This window comes from Crinia signifera, chromosome 6, assembly GCF_055691185.1.
Source record: "Crinia signifera chromosome 6, ASM5569118v1, whole genome shotgun sequence".
NCBI classification, from domain to species: Eukaryota; Metazoa; Chordata; class Amphibia; order Anura; family Myobatrachidae; genus Crinia; species Crinia signifera.
Genome location: NC_139222.1, coordinates 222,209,903 through 222,223,048, shown reverse-complemented (window position 1 = coordinate 222,223,048; position 13,146 = coordinate 222,209,903). Strand labels below are relative to the sequence as shown.

Here is a 13,146-nt window from a genome sequence, read left to right as displayed (position 1 = left end):
TTACTATTAAAAATGCCTGCACCAATACTGCTTTATCTTACTCTCAAGGTTTTCTCCTATGTCTTTGTGACCTTCCTTATAGCTGTACTACCCAAATCCTATGAATTGTGCTCATTGTTTTCATGTCTGTTAAGAGCCGTGAGTCCTGTTGTGCTATGGAAAGCCGTCTGCCCCCTGCTGACCATACCGGGCAAGCGGAAATGGCTCAGTATGTATGCACTGAGCGGCTTTACCCCCAGCGCTGTCCATACACGCTGTGTGTATGGACCTTATCACTTTAGAGGGAACCACGGTCACTGTCACTCTATAGTATTTTACTTTTTTTCCCCTTTAGAACTACAAGTCCCATCAGCAGGGCCAGGGTCTGGCTAACAATGTGATCCTATTACAAGCAAGCAGTCTGGTACTGTGGTTTACCATTTAACTACATAAATTAACTAATGGCAATCATTCCTGCTGGTGCAAATTTACCTCGTGTGTGAAGAAGTGAACTGAAGTCACAGAAAGAAGTCAGAGATACATTTAGGCAGGACTCAGTACAGGAGCACGTCTCACAAGCACTCTAGTCTCACATCAGGACTGATCCGATCACACCAAGCATGGGTGCCGGACGGGGACCCGACAGTCATTTACCGGACGTCGAGATCCCGACTGTTAAAACGCCGACAGCCGGGTTCCCTACGGCCACCGGCTATTCTCCCTCGTGGGGGTCCACGACCCCCATAGAGGGAGAATAGAATAGGTAGCGAGCGTAGCGAGCCACCATGCCCACAAGGAGCTTTGTTGCGCTCGCCATGCTGTCTGAGTCCGGCCAGTCGGGTTCCCGACGTCGGGCTAATGACTGTCGGGATCCCGACTGTCAGAACCATATACCACACCCACAAAGCACAGCATGTTAAGATGGTTCCCCACCGCTCAGCTCCCCCCATTAACGGTCATGTGGACGGCCCCTCAGCTCTCCCCACCTGTGCTGCTCAGAACGAGGGTGGTGCGGTCACGTCATTATGCTGCTGCATCATGATGTAATTATGCAAATTGCATATCCGTCCGGTGCCCGCTTAACACAGAGCAACAGTTTAAGCAAGAAGGTGGCACAAACAAAGATGGGCACCTCTGTGCAAGAGCAGAGCCGGCACCATCTGTTGGTTGCCACACGATCCACCACTGTTCAAACTGGGCTGGCCCCTGGGCTTTGCAATTGCAAGTACCCTAGGCATAGGCAAACAAGGCAATTGCCTTATTTGACCTATGCCTAGGGCCAGCTCTGCCTCCAGCAAGCACGAGCCCAGATAAAAGTCTAAAAATATCCTTCTTTTGGTGTTTATAAATGACCCAACTCTGCAGCAGAATACTTTTTTTTTAACCCACAGAAAAAACTTTAATGAAATGACTATTTTTTTGACAGCAGTGAGATCTTTGAATATCATTATAAAAATCTGTGTCTCTGAATTTGTATGATTAAAAAAAAAAAAAAGAAGAAAGACTGCCTGTTATTCTGTACGGCTACAGCAGCATACTTACTTCTTTATGCTATTTTGCAAGAGTCCAAGGGCCTGATTCAGGCCTGTTCACTAGGCTCACAGGGCAGCGCTGCCCACCACCCCGACGAACAGCAGCATACACACTTGCAATCTTCCCCCATATGTGTATGCTTTGTCTGGTGCTTACACAGTTAGCATGCTGATATCTGCGATATCCGTCCACATTTATCATTGCGTCTGAATCAGGCCCACAGTGTCCACATGTCAGCATTTTCCTTAACTTGCCCATTTTCCATTTTTTTCCACTGGTCCATTCAATTCAGTTGATTTTAATGCGACGTCAGCAAGCTATCACCAGGCATAGCTATAATGTAATGTTAGGATGTCTGACTCCTGTAACTCAAAAATGCTACTTTTTAAACAATGTTGAATATGCAAGAATAATAGAGATAAGGGGAAAAGCTAAAGTTTAATGTAATAATATCAGTAACAGCCAATATAAGCTAACAGATTATTTGCAACAATATAGAACATTCTTTCGGAAGCTGCTGACAAAATATAGGCAGAAAACAAGTGGCTGAGAGGTCTATATCCAATCTGCTTTAATATCAGTGCAATTACATTTACACAATAAAATTGTCCTCAAACATATTATATTTGACATTGTAATCCTTTATCTCATTAGAATCTGGTTCATTAGATGTTGCAGAACCGAGCTCTTCTGAGTAAACTCCGTTTCCTGAGCTAGAATCTTCAGCAGAAAGTGGGACTTGTGCTGGGTAGCTTGGGACTCTCTTAATCCTAAAAATATTCAAAAGCAATAATAGAATCAAACAATCATCACTTCAACTGTAATCATGGTCATCCTTCCTGGTATTGTAGTTCAGGGAAAAGAAATTGCCTTCTAAAGAGCTAGGACTGCCCCTTCTCTTCTGTGTGTGTGTGTGTGTGTGTGTGTTCCTCCCGGGTATGGGTCATAGGGTCACAGGGTCATAGGGTCAACTCAATGAAGGTCGACACCTGAAATAGCTAAGGTCGACGGTCAAAAAGTCAACATGAGTTTTTCACATTTATTTGTCGCGAATGTTGACATAGTCGACATGGACACGTCTAAGTGAACCACGTCTACATGAATGGCTCCCTGCATTTGCAATGCTTCGGGCACGGTGCCTCGCTGCGATCACACTAGTATACCACGCCATAGGCGGCACAAGTCGGCTAAAAGGAACACGGGAAAAACTCATGTCGGCCTTTTGACTGTTGACTTTCCCATTGTTGACCTAATGCTTATGTGGAACTTCTGACCCTGACGACCTTTGCTATGTCAACCTATTTCAAGTGTCGACCTAAGCTCTGTCGACCTCCAGTGATCAACTTAATGTATGTTGACCTTCATAGAGTCAACCTAGTGACCATATGCCGTCCCTCCACTGATGGCACCATCCGCTCTACAATTGCTCCCCCCCCCCCCCTGCCAACTTGCTCCCCTGACTCTCCTACATACGCCATTGTCTAGCCCTCCTTTCCAAAGTATCCTATCCTGCCTTCCTTATCATGGATTAAGCCAGTGAATAAAAGTTGTGGTTGAAAGTCTTTTATCTGTCTTTGTATATCACAGGACTTGGATTAGCATAGTGATCATCTTAACTATAGAAAGCAGTAATGAATATGGCAGACTAGGACAGAGAAGGAAGGGAAGTAGGTATAAAACTGTATCAAGGTAAACCGGTGCGCTAGAGAAAGCATGAGTTATAACAAACTAATACAAAGACGGAGGACACAAGATAAGTTCCCAGCAACCTCCGATACTCATCAAAGCTGAGAACATCTCCACAAGCTGGACTTCTCCCTTGCTCTCAGACACTTTTGCAGAGAGCCAATCAGTGTTGGGGTTGCGAGACGATCACCGCCTGAGGAGTTAGCCACCTCTATGGTAGGGAACCGGTCAGCGCTGGGTGGGAGCCAATCAGCGGTGCTGTGTTTAGCCGAACACCACTTGGGGGGGTGAGCACTGTAGTAGTGCAAATGACCCATACTCAAACTAATACTTAGAAGTTGATTGAGTGCTATTGGTATCTTTTCCATTTGTCCTTATTAGAAGGATTGTTCTTCATCTCTTAAGGTACAAATACTGACCCTCAGGTCAAAACCATGGCAAAACCCCATAACTACTCCCATTACTCCTTCACTGATCAAAGCACCCTTTAAAATGACAGCATTAACATGGGCTCAGCATATTGGGGCAGATGTATGAATCAGTGATAAAGGAGAAGTGAGCCAGTGAAGAAGTTGCCCATGGCAACCAATCAGCTGCTCTGCATAATTTTATAGTATGCAAATTATATATATATATATATATATATATATATATATATATATATATATATGTTAATTCGGTGCTGGCTCACCACCTCTCCTCGCTTATCACTGCTTCATACATCTGCCCCACTGGTGGACACTAGAGGCAGGGCCATCTTAACATATAGATACACTAGGCAGCTGTCCAGGATCCTACAATTTATGGGGCATTTGAGCAGGGGTGGTTAGTGGCCACATAATCAGAACAGCTTGGCAGCAGTCTCTACCTGCAGCCAAACAGTGACATGGCTATCAGCATGCTGATTGGTGGATGAATGGAGCTACCTACAAGCCAGAGTACTGACAGCCGCTCACTATATGAAAGCATGTAGACATATGTTGCTGGACCATGGGAGGAACATGTTATAATTTTTTTTAAGTTGGTTCCCGTGAATAGGTGTGTAGGGGCCCCAGTGCATTGCTTTGTCCAGGCCCCAGGGGATACATTGCTGCTGACAGCTCTGACTAGAGTGACTAGAGTGACTGTATGGGGGAAATTTACTAAAGGAAATTTGTAAAAAATAGGTGTATTTGTATCCAGAAATCCACTTATTTTTGACATTTACTATCCCGAAAATATGTTAATTCGTATTCGTATTAATAGCACATAAATACGAATACGAATTGCCGTGTTTTCGGGATAGTTAATGTCAAAAATAAGTGTATTTCTGGATACAAATACACCTATTTTTTACAAATTTCCTTTAGTAAATTTCCCCCTAAATGTGAGATGTGGCACAACACACATCCAACATGCAGGTATCCTGAGAAGTCTGATATATAAACCCATTTCTTTAACTGGCTCATCTTTCATTTATTGTATTTATCTTATTATTACTAGTCTGGAAATACAGGGGCATATTCGGAGTTAGTAGCAAAGCAAACATAGTAACTGTGCACAGGGACAAACCGTGTTGCAGTTAAGGGGGCCAAATACATTTATTGTTTTTGCATGCATATAAATACTGGGAGTGTGGATTGAAAGAGATGTTGACACCAGATGGTCGACTGGGTCAAAAAGTCAAAATGGTCAGCAGGTTCAATAGGGTGACATGCAAATTGGTGACATTGAAGTGTAACCCTCCCCCTGATGCCTAACCCTAACCACCCCCCTAGTGCCTAATCCTAATTCTCCACCAAGTGCCTAACCCTAATCATCCCCTTCTGCAGCCTAATCTATGCCTAGTGCCTAACCCTAACCAACCCTTCTACCACCTAACCCACCCCCTAGTGCCTAACCCTAATCCTTCACCAAGTACATAACCCTAACCATACTATTCTTCAGCCCAACTCTCCACCAAGTGCCTAACCCTTATCCTTCACCAAGTGCTTAACCCTATCCTCTGCAGCCTAACCCGCCCCCAGTGCCTAACCTTACCTGCCCCCATCTGCAGCCTACCCCGCTCCCAGTGCCTAACCTTACCTGCCCCCATCTGCAGCCTACCCCGCTCCCCAGTGCCTAACCGCCCCCTTCCACAGCCTAATCCACCCCCTAGTGCCTTCTGCACCCTAACTCATCTCTTACTGCAGCCTAACCGGCACCGCCTCCTACAGCAGCCTAATCTTAACCCTCCCTCAAGTGCCTAACTCTAATCCTAACCATAAAAATCATGAAAAATTAAAAAAACCATGCATCAACCTTTTCTATGTCAACCATTTGCATGTTAACCTTTGAACCTGGTAACATAAATCCATGTCAACCATTACCCTGATGATACTTTTGACCTACTTCCTGTCATTCATCTGGTGTTAACTATTGACTGCCTATCTATGTACTATTTACAAAATACTATCTGCATGTACACTTAGCCCACACATGCTGGACAACCTTATTTTTGCACTGCTATTTAGATTTGAGTTTGGAAACACCCCTCTCACAGCTAAATCTCTCTGCAAATATTACATCTGCCCCATCTGCAGTGTAGCATGTTTTGGACATTGCATCTAACTCTGGTCAATCACATAATATTTGACAGGAAACCGGTTTATATAACAGAAACTGAGATACAACATAATGTAATGACATAAATCAGTGAGAATAATGTATTTGTATACTTACACTGGATTGGAATCAATTTTATTGCTTATTTGGTCTTGATCAAAAATGGGTTGTGCTCGAACACAGTCTATTGAGTTGTCATCTGGTCTGCATCGTATCATTTGGTATCTTTCTCTCTTCACAGGTAAACCTGGACAAATGTATGAACAGTGCTCAGATACATAGAACTGATCATGTAGGGAGCCCTCGCAAATGACTATTCTCATGCAGAACCCTAAACCCATCACTCCTATGGGACATGGCACCAGCTGCTAGGCAGTAGAGCACTACCCAGATCATCTTTGGGCAGCTCCACAGAATGCAGTGTGTCTGCCCAGAGCATCCCTTGGACACCAGGGTGGCCAAGCGGTAGCACTACTGGCTGCAGGGTGCCATCCCAGACACCCAGTAAGTGCAGATGCAACAATGGTGCCACAATCAGGGCACTGTGTAATGTGTGATAGAACAGTTTGCACACCACTAGTTACAACCCAGTTCATTGATGCCTCAGTTCCAGAGGCAGATTTAGACCTCATGGGCCCTAGGCAAGATACTGGTGTGGGGCCCCTTCTTCAAACAATCCATAGCACTATATATTTGCTGCTGATTGCAGGTGGCAGCAATAGAGTGCACAGTATACCGCTAAATGCTTAGCTGTGTGAACACTGGCATTGCCTACAAATCTGGATCTGGCTCTAGGTGCAGTATTTTAAAAGTAGGCTTAATATCTAGGTCACATTTAACGTACACTGACTGCCCGCATACAGTGGATGAAACCAGTTTGTGTGTCCAAACAATTTTATCCTATAAAGGAACATCAAAGGGACTTTGGGAGTGTGGGCAGGTCGTGTGATGTCATGAAGTCACTCAGTAGTCGTACAATGCTCTTCTGGTAACGTTTTGGATGGCTAGGATATGTTTATGGGGACCCTGTGTGCCAGGCAGAAATTCAATGAAAAATCAGGATTTTTTTATTTGTACTATAAATCCCAGTGGCATTCTAATAGAAAAGTATTTACTATGCTCTCTTGCTTTTTTCTTTTCTTTGATCTGCTACTAATGATTTATGATTCTTGACTACCATAGCAACCACAGTCACATGGCAGATGATGTAGTAGGAATGAGGTCTGTCTGCATTGTGACATCCATCCTCCTTCCACCTATGTCTGTTATCATATGACACTGTTGCTGAGAGTGAACACATACTGTAGTGTGGGGATATTAAATTAGGCAATGTAAATTTTTTGTGTGAAAACACATAGGATCCGGGATGTTTCAAGATCCATTTATTTTTGCAATTTTTCTCTCCTGCCAGGATATCACCGGTGCCCCTTGCCTATGCAACTTAACTGCATAGGCAGTCGCCAGGTTGCCATTTTTTTGTGTGTATGTGATGTCATGCAGTCGATGATGTCATGCCCTACAAGTGATCCGGAAACAGTTCCGTTATCTGAACCATGCCAGCCCAACGCTGTGTTGACACCCAGAAAGTGCAGCATCACAGCCTTAATGACCCCCCCCCCCCTCTGTCGGCACTTACAATGTGGTCCTATTTTCCTGAATGTAACCGCAGTTTAATGCCTTGCACATGAGAAATCAAAGAATATCAATTACCACCATTTATCAGGGCTTACTGTCAACTTAAATAATGAATTAGCCCAATTTTCATTACTACACAATAATACAATAATTGTAATACAATAGTTGTATACAGCAGTATGTGCTCCTTTCTGTTTTCCAGAATGTTCTCCATTCTGTTTTAGTTTTAGGTACACAACAACCTGTATGATTATATTCAGGGCCAGACTAAACCCTGCTGAGGCCCCTAGGCAGTAAAAAATTTTGGGCGCCCTTCTCTCCTAATACATTTTTAATTTTACCATCCAGCAGTCTACGCTCTAGAAACTGTAATGTGAATCTGATGTCTATAGTCTATGTACTTAAAGTTGTTAATGGATACACTACATTAATACATTATTTTCTCTATAGAGTCTTTAATGTAAAGTTTGTTTCTTTGGGATAGATGTACTAAGTTTCAAAAGTGATAAAATGGAGAGTGATAAACAACCAACCAATCAGCACCTACCTGACATTTTTCAAATACAGTCTGTGACATGACAGATAGGAGCTGATTGGTTGTTTTTTTATCACGATCCATTTTATCACTTTTGAAGCTTAGTACATCTGGTCCTATGTGCGGATCCATTTTTTCTATCTTTTGAACACAATGTATGAAAGGTCTTGGTTCCTAACCACTGGGCAATTTATTTCTATTTGAATAATACTTGACAAATGGTGCATGGCCTACATCACAAAACGTACCCGGATAGACTAAAAGGTCTTAACATGTACAGTATGGAGCAGAGAAGGGAAGGGGGGGGCATGAAGAGACTTTCAGATAGAATCTGATTGGTTTCGCTTAGCAACATCCCATGTGAAATAGAATTCCCATCTTAGTACATTTACTTTAAATTTGTCTATGTTTCTAAATATCTATGTTTATTATAGTGCAAGAATCTATTGCCGTTCCTGTTGATCAGTCCAACTAGATGTAATGTTTAGAAGATATCTTTTTTGTACGGATCCAGAATCCTGACCTAAAATACTTGAGAGAATGGGGTAATAAGGTCTATGACTACTATGAAACATTTCCATAACACTATCTCTAGACACAAACTTGAACTGCGTCATGGCATGAATCAGCTTTCCGTTTAACTTCCCACAGTAACCTATTTAGCAACTTTGACAGGAAATTGCGTGTAGCAGCTATGTATATGTCGCCATAAATTGTACTAAATATATTTGCGGATGATCAAGTAGAAATAACAGAAATTTAAAAAATACCCCATAAATTTTAACGAAATTTAGATTTAATTCACCCCCCCCAGCAGTATATGTAATCATCTATCAAGTTTTTTTACATGATAAATATATATAATTATATAATAAAGCTTAGCAGCTATTTTTTTTAACATTATGCTGTTCCCTGTGTGTTTGCATGAGCATTTCTGTCTGTACGACTCTATAAATAATTAATACGGAGTTCACTCCTCTTAATTCTGCCAGTTTGCAACACAGGGCAAAGTGGTAGCAGATAATGGAATCAAGGGCACTTCTGCGAAAGGACAACTGACAGCGGGAGGAGGTGGTTGGTGGACTAAAAACAGGTTTGTACTCATGATGAACAATCTATAAAGACATATTGTTCTTGTATACAGAGTATCAGACATATCACCAGAAGTTTGCTGAAATTGCTGTAAACATTATATATATATATATATATTATATATATATATATATACACACACACACACACACACACACACACACACACAAGCATAAATACATTTGAATGATACCTCACTTTTTACACTGCTATAGTGCTAATGATACAACTTATGACAACCACTCAAATATTCTATCTTCATCTTTGCACTACCATTAAATCAACCATTCAGAAAAGTGGTGACAGTGCATTACAGTACCTTCCACAAGGCTGCCAGTCACTAGGAATAACAACAAAAGCATCATTTTCTTGCCGTGCAGAAAGAGGTTCCCTGGCTTCAGGATGTGCCCTTCACTGCCTCAATATATATATATATAAGCATTGAGCTTCTCAGCTTGTTAAGATTTCCGACTGAAACCACTATGACCAACCCACAAGTTGTCACAACTTCCTGCACAAGTGTGAAGACATAGTGTTGTACACAAATACAGGGAACATAAGTCTATAGAGACAATTTTCTGAGAAAAGAAAAATAAGCATTTTCTAATGAAGAAATCAGATATTTGTTATGATTGTGCCTGCACGGACGGTTAACATTACTGCCTCACAGCACTGAGGTCATGGGTTCGATTCCCACCATGGCCCCAACTGTGCAGAGTTTCTATATTCTCCCTGTGCTTGCGTGGGTTCCTCCGGGTACTCCAGTTTTCCCCCCACAATCCAAAAATATATTGGTAGGTTAATTGGCTCCCAACAAATTAACCCTAGAATGTCTGTGTGTGCATGTACATGTGGTAGGGAATATAGATTGTAAGCTCCACTGGGGCAGGGACTGATGTGAATGTTCAAATATTCTCTGTAAAGCACTGTGGAAAATGTGTGCACTATATAAATAACTGGTAATAAGTGAATAACAATATAGAGATTTTTTAACCAGAGGTACTGAGTGATGGGGTTACAGTGGGTGCTAATTACCCAAATCTGGGCTTGTTGGAGGGGCGCAATGAGGAACCAGGTAATTTGCTAATAGGGTTTATGGGGCTGCAAACAGTTTGTGACAAGAATGGCAGTAAGTCCAAAAGTTCGCACTTACTCATGGGCACAGCATAATTGAATTGAGCCCTAAGGATGTTCCCATTTGAAGAGTAAGACAACAGATCTTTGTACTTAATTTAGTTAAATTTCTACTTATATTTTGTGTTGTGGCTGTTCTTATTTGTTATTACACTACTAGGTCACTCATCGCGCCCTACGGGTGCTCTTTACACCGTCATGAGGGTCTCCGGCCCCTTAGCCTGTGAACGCCATTATTGCGTGAAATATGATTTGTGAGGGAGGGGTGGGTAAATACTGCGGGTGCGGGAGGGGCGGGTATGGTTTTTCCACAGGTGGATGTCGGGATGCCGTGGGTGGAGGAGTGGTGGGTGCGGGCTTGGTGCAGGTGGGGGAGGGTGTCAGGTGGTGCTGTGGGTATGGGAGGGTGTGGTTGTGCTGCATGTGGTGGAGTTGCACTTGTGGGGGTGATTTGGCTTGGAGAGCGGCAGGTGCGGGGGTCAGGTTGTTGGCGCAATGTTACCGCAGATTGGGGAGGTGCAGGTGTGTATTGGGTGTGTGCAGGGGTGGCATGGGTGGAGTATGTGGCGGGTGTGTAGGTACTGCAGTAGTCTTTTGCTCCGGTGCAGGGTGGGCACGGGTGGTGGGAAAGGCATGTGCAAGTGTGCTGCTGGTGTGAGAGGTGTGCATGCAGTACTGCTGAGGGTGTGGGACGGTGTCCGGGGGTGCTATCCTCCAAATCCTTCCTATCAGCTACTGCCCCCCACACTAATTATCCACATCAACTATCACACCCCTGATCCCAAAAAATCCCTTACACCTTCATTCTCCAAGTAAATTGTCAGCCTTCAGCCTTCATATTATCCACATGAGCCAACAGCTCATCCTCCATCCCCAGTTGTTCCTGGTGCCGCCTGAATCCCAGACAACCACCGTCCTTCATGTTCCCCCAGATCCTGCACCTCCATCACTGTCAGCCTTATACTGCAACACAACCGGCGCAGCCCCACTCCATGTGCACTGGCCCCACCAGCTTAGCTCATCCTCGGTGTCTCCCGCTCCCTGGTGTAAGTAACACAGCCAGCACCAGCCACAGCATGCACACTTCCGGGTTCGACGCTCTGGAGCAATCACAGCATGGGAAGAGGGGGCGGGGGGGGCGGGCGGGGGGACCTCCCACTCCTCAGTTTAGGCATAAGTAAATCCAGAACCTGCCGCAGCACGCAGAGGTATATGTGAGTGGCGGTGGGCATACCTCCCAACAGTCCCGTTTTTCACGGGACCATCCCGATTTTTTGGGACGGACCCACCCCCCGCCTGGAGCCAGCAGTGTCCCGCGGTGGCAGGATGGCGCAGTTGGGGGTCCCCCCTGCCTGAAGGAATAGACGCTGTGAGCATGTGCACAGCGTCTATTCAGTGATAGAGGACGAAAAGGGGGTGTCGCTCGATGGAGCACCATTTGCATCGGTCATGCCTTCATGGGAGTGGGCTGAACGATGTGTCACGGCCAATGTTCTCCGGTTATAACACTGGCCCCAACCAATTAATAATTAATTATTAATTGGCGGGAGATACCAACGCGGGAGCAGCACATCTACATCGATATTGCCCCTACACACACAGCGATGTAGGGACATTTTCTGAGCAATCTCGTTAAATGAAGTAAACTCGCTCAGAAAATGCCTGCATAATGCCACGTGTATAGGACCCATTAAGATGGCCATACATCTACAGATTTATTTTCAGAACTGGCTGCTTGTAACAAAAACCTGGTAATGGATCATAGCAAATGACAGCTGACCATTTGCTTCAAAATGCTGGAAAACTGATAAACGGTCATTCAGATATTACCAGGATTTTGTTCCAACCAGCCAGATCAGACAATAAATCGGTAGATGTATGGCCAGCTTTAGGTCTTGAAAAATCTGTGACACTGAAAGCTTGGCTGGATTTAGGCTAGAAGAATGGACTGGAACCATTAGACGAGATGACTGGACTGGCAATAGTGACCAGACAGGAACTAGTGGCATTCAGAAGTTGACTGGAACCAGTGGCACTGAGGACCAGACTGGAACCAGTGGACACTGTAGAGCACAGACATGAGCCACATTCATAGTTAATTGTATAGGTCAGTAGGGTAAGCTCATCCCATCTGCTCAAAGGCACCCCCTTCTTCATTTCACACAGACCCCACACACAGCCATGTCCACTCTCTCAGAACCCCCACACACACACACACACACACACACACACACACACACATATCTCTCCTCCCCTCAAATTAATCCCACCTCACATAGATGTTCCATCCTCTTTCCTTTCACTTATATCCCACTCACACATGCACTCTGAGTTCATACATATTTCCCAATCACTCCTCCCTTCCCTCATATCATCAGCCCCCTCACTCATATAGCCCCTCAAATAGCCTTCCCTTCCTCACACAGACACTCCAACACACAGCTCTCCTACTCCCACTCAAAACCCGCTTCAGATAGCTGTCTCTTCCTCACAAAAATTAGATCTATACTGGTATGGAAATGAAAAAGTGCACAGAGAGCAGTTTCTAGTATTGCCAGGCTGGAGCCTGTAATTTATCAATTTCATCAAAATATATTTGCTGACAAAGATAAGCTACCGGAAGCAAACCTGACAAGTAAGGAACAGCCACGGAACAGCCACATAAGTGATTCGTTTAATACACAAACTGACCACTTCCTCTCTGTCCCTGGTATCTCAGAAGATGGCAGATAGAGCAGTTACAAAACTTGGCTATATGATAACAAGCCTAGATAAGCACATTTATCATATTAAGAATGTGCAGAACGTAAAAATGCACTCTTGTCACAGAAAGACCCGACTGAGCATGCAGCATTATATCAGGGGGTGTCATGGTTAATTAGTACAACATCTAGTATGTCTACAAAATGATTAAAGACATAGGTAGTTTATGTAAATGCTTTATTAATTTTGTTTTAGGAACGTCATGT

The 13,146-nt window shown here is 43.8% G+C and overlaps 1 protein-coding gene across 1 annotated transcript; it reads right to left on the bottom strand.

Moving 5' to 3' along the window:
- Nucleotides 1-1,931: 1,931 nt before the first annotated feature.
- On the bottom strand, nt 1,932-9,515 carry SRGN (serglycin). Its single transcript, XM_083148949.1, has 3 exons — nt 9,363-9,515; nt 5,899-6,028; nt 1,932-2,282 (listed from the first exon to the last, which is right to left on the bottom strand). Exons 1-3 carry the CDS (start codon nt 9,406-9,408, stop codon nt 2,105-2,107), a joined length of 354 nt encoding a protein of 117 aa, XP_083005075.1. The 5' UTR covers nt 9,409-9,515; the 3' UTR covers nt 1,932-2,104.
- Between the last annotated feature and the right edge of the window lie 3,631 nt (nt 9,516-13,146).

Bases quoted from the DNA above. Each gene is read 5' to 3' on its own strand.
- SRGN (XM_083148949.1), bottom strand. From the start codon at position 9,408: ATGATGCTTTTGTTGTTATTCCTAGTGACTGGCAGCCTTGTGGAAG. The intron at 6,029-9,362 runs GTACTGTAATGC...ACATTTGTCCAG, and splicing joins GACTGGCAGCCTTGTGGAAG to GTTTACCTGTGAAGAGAGAA. The intron at 2,283-5,898 runs GTAAGTATACAA...GAATATTTTTAG, and splicing joins AAAATTGATTCCAATCCAGT to GATTAAGAGAGTCCCAAGCT.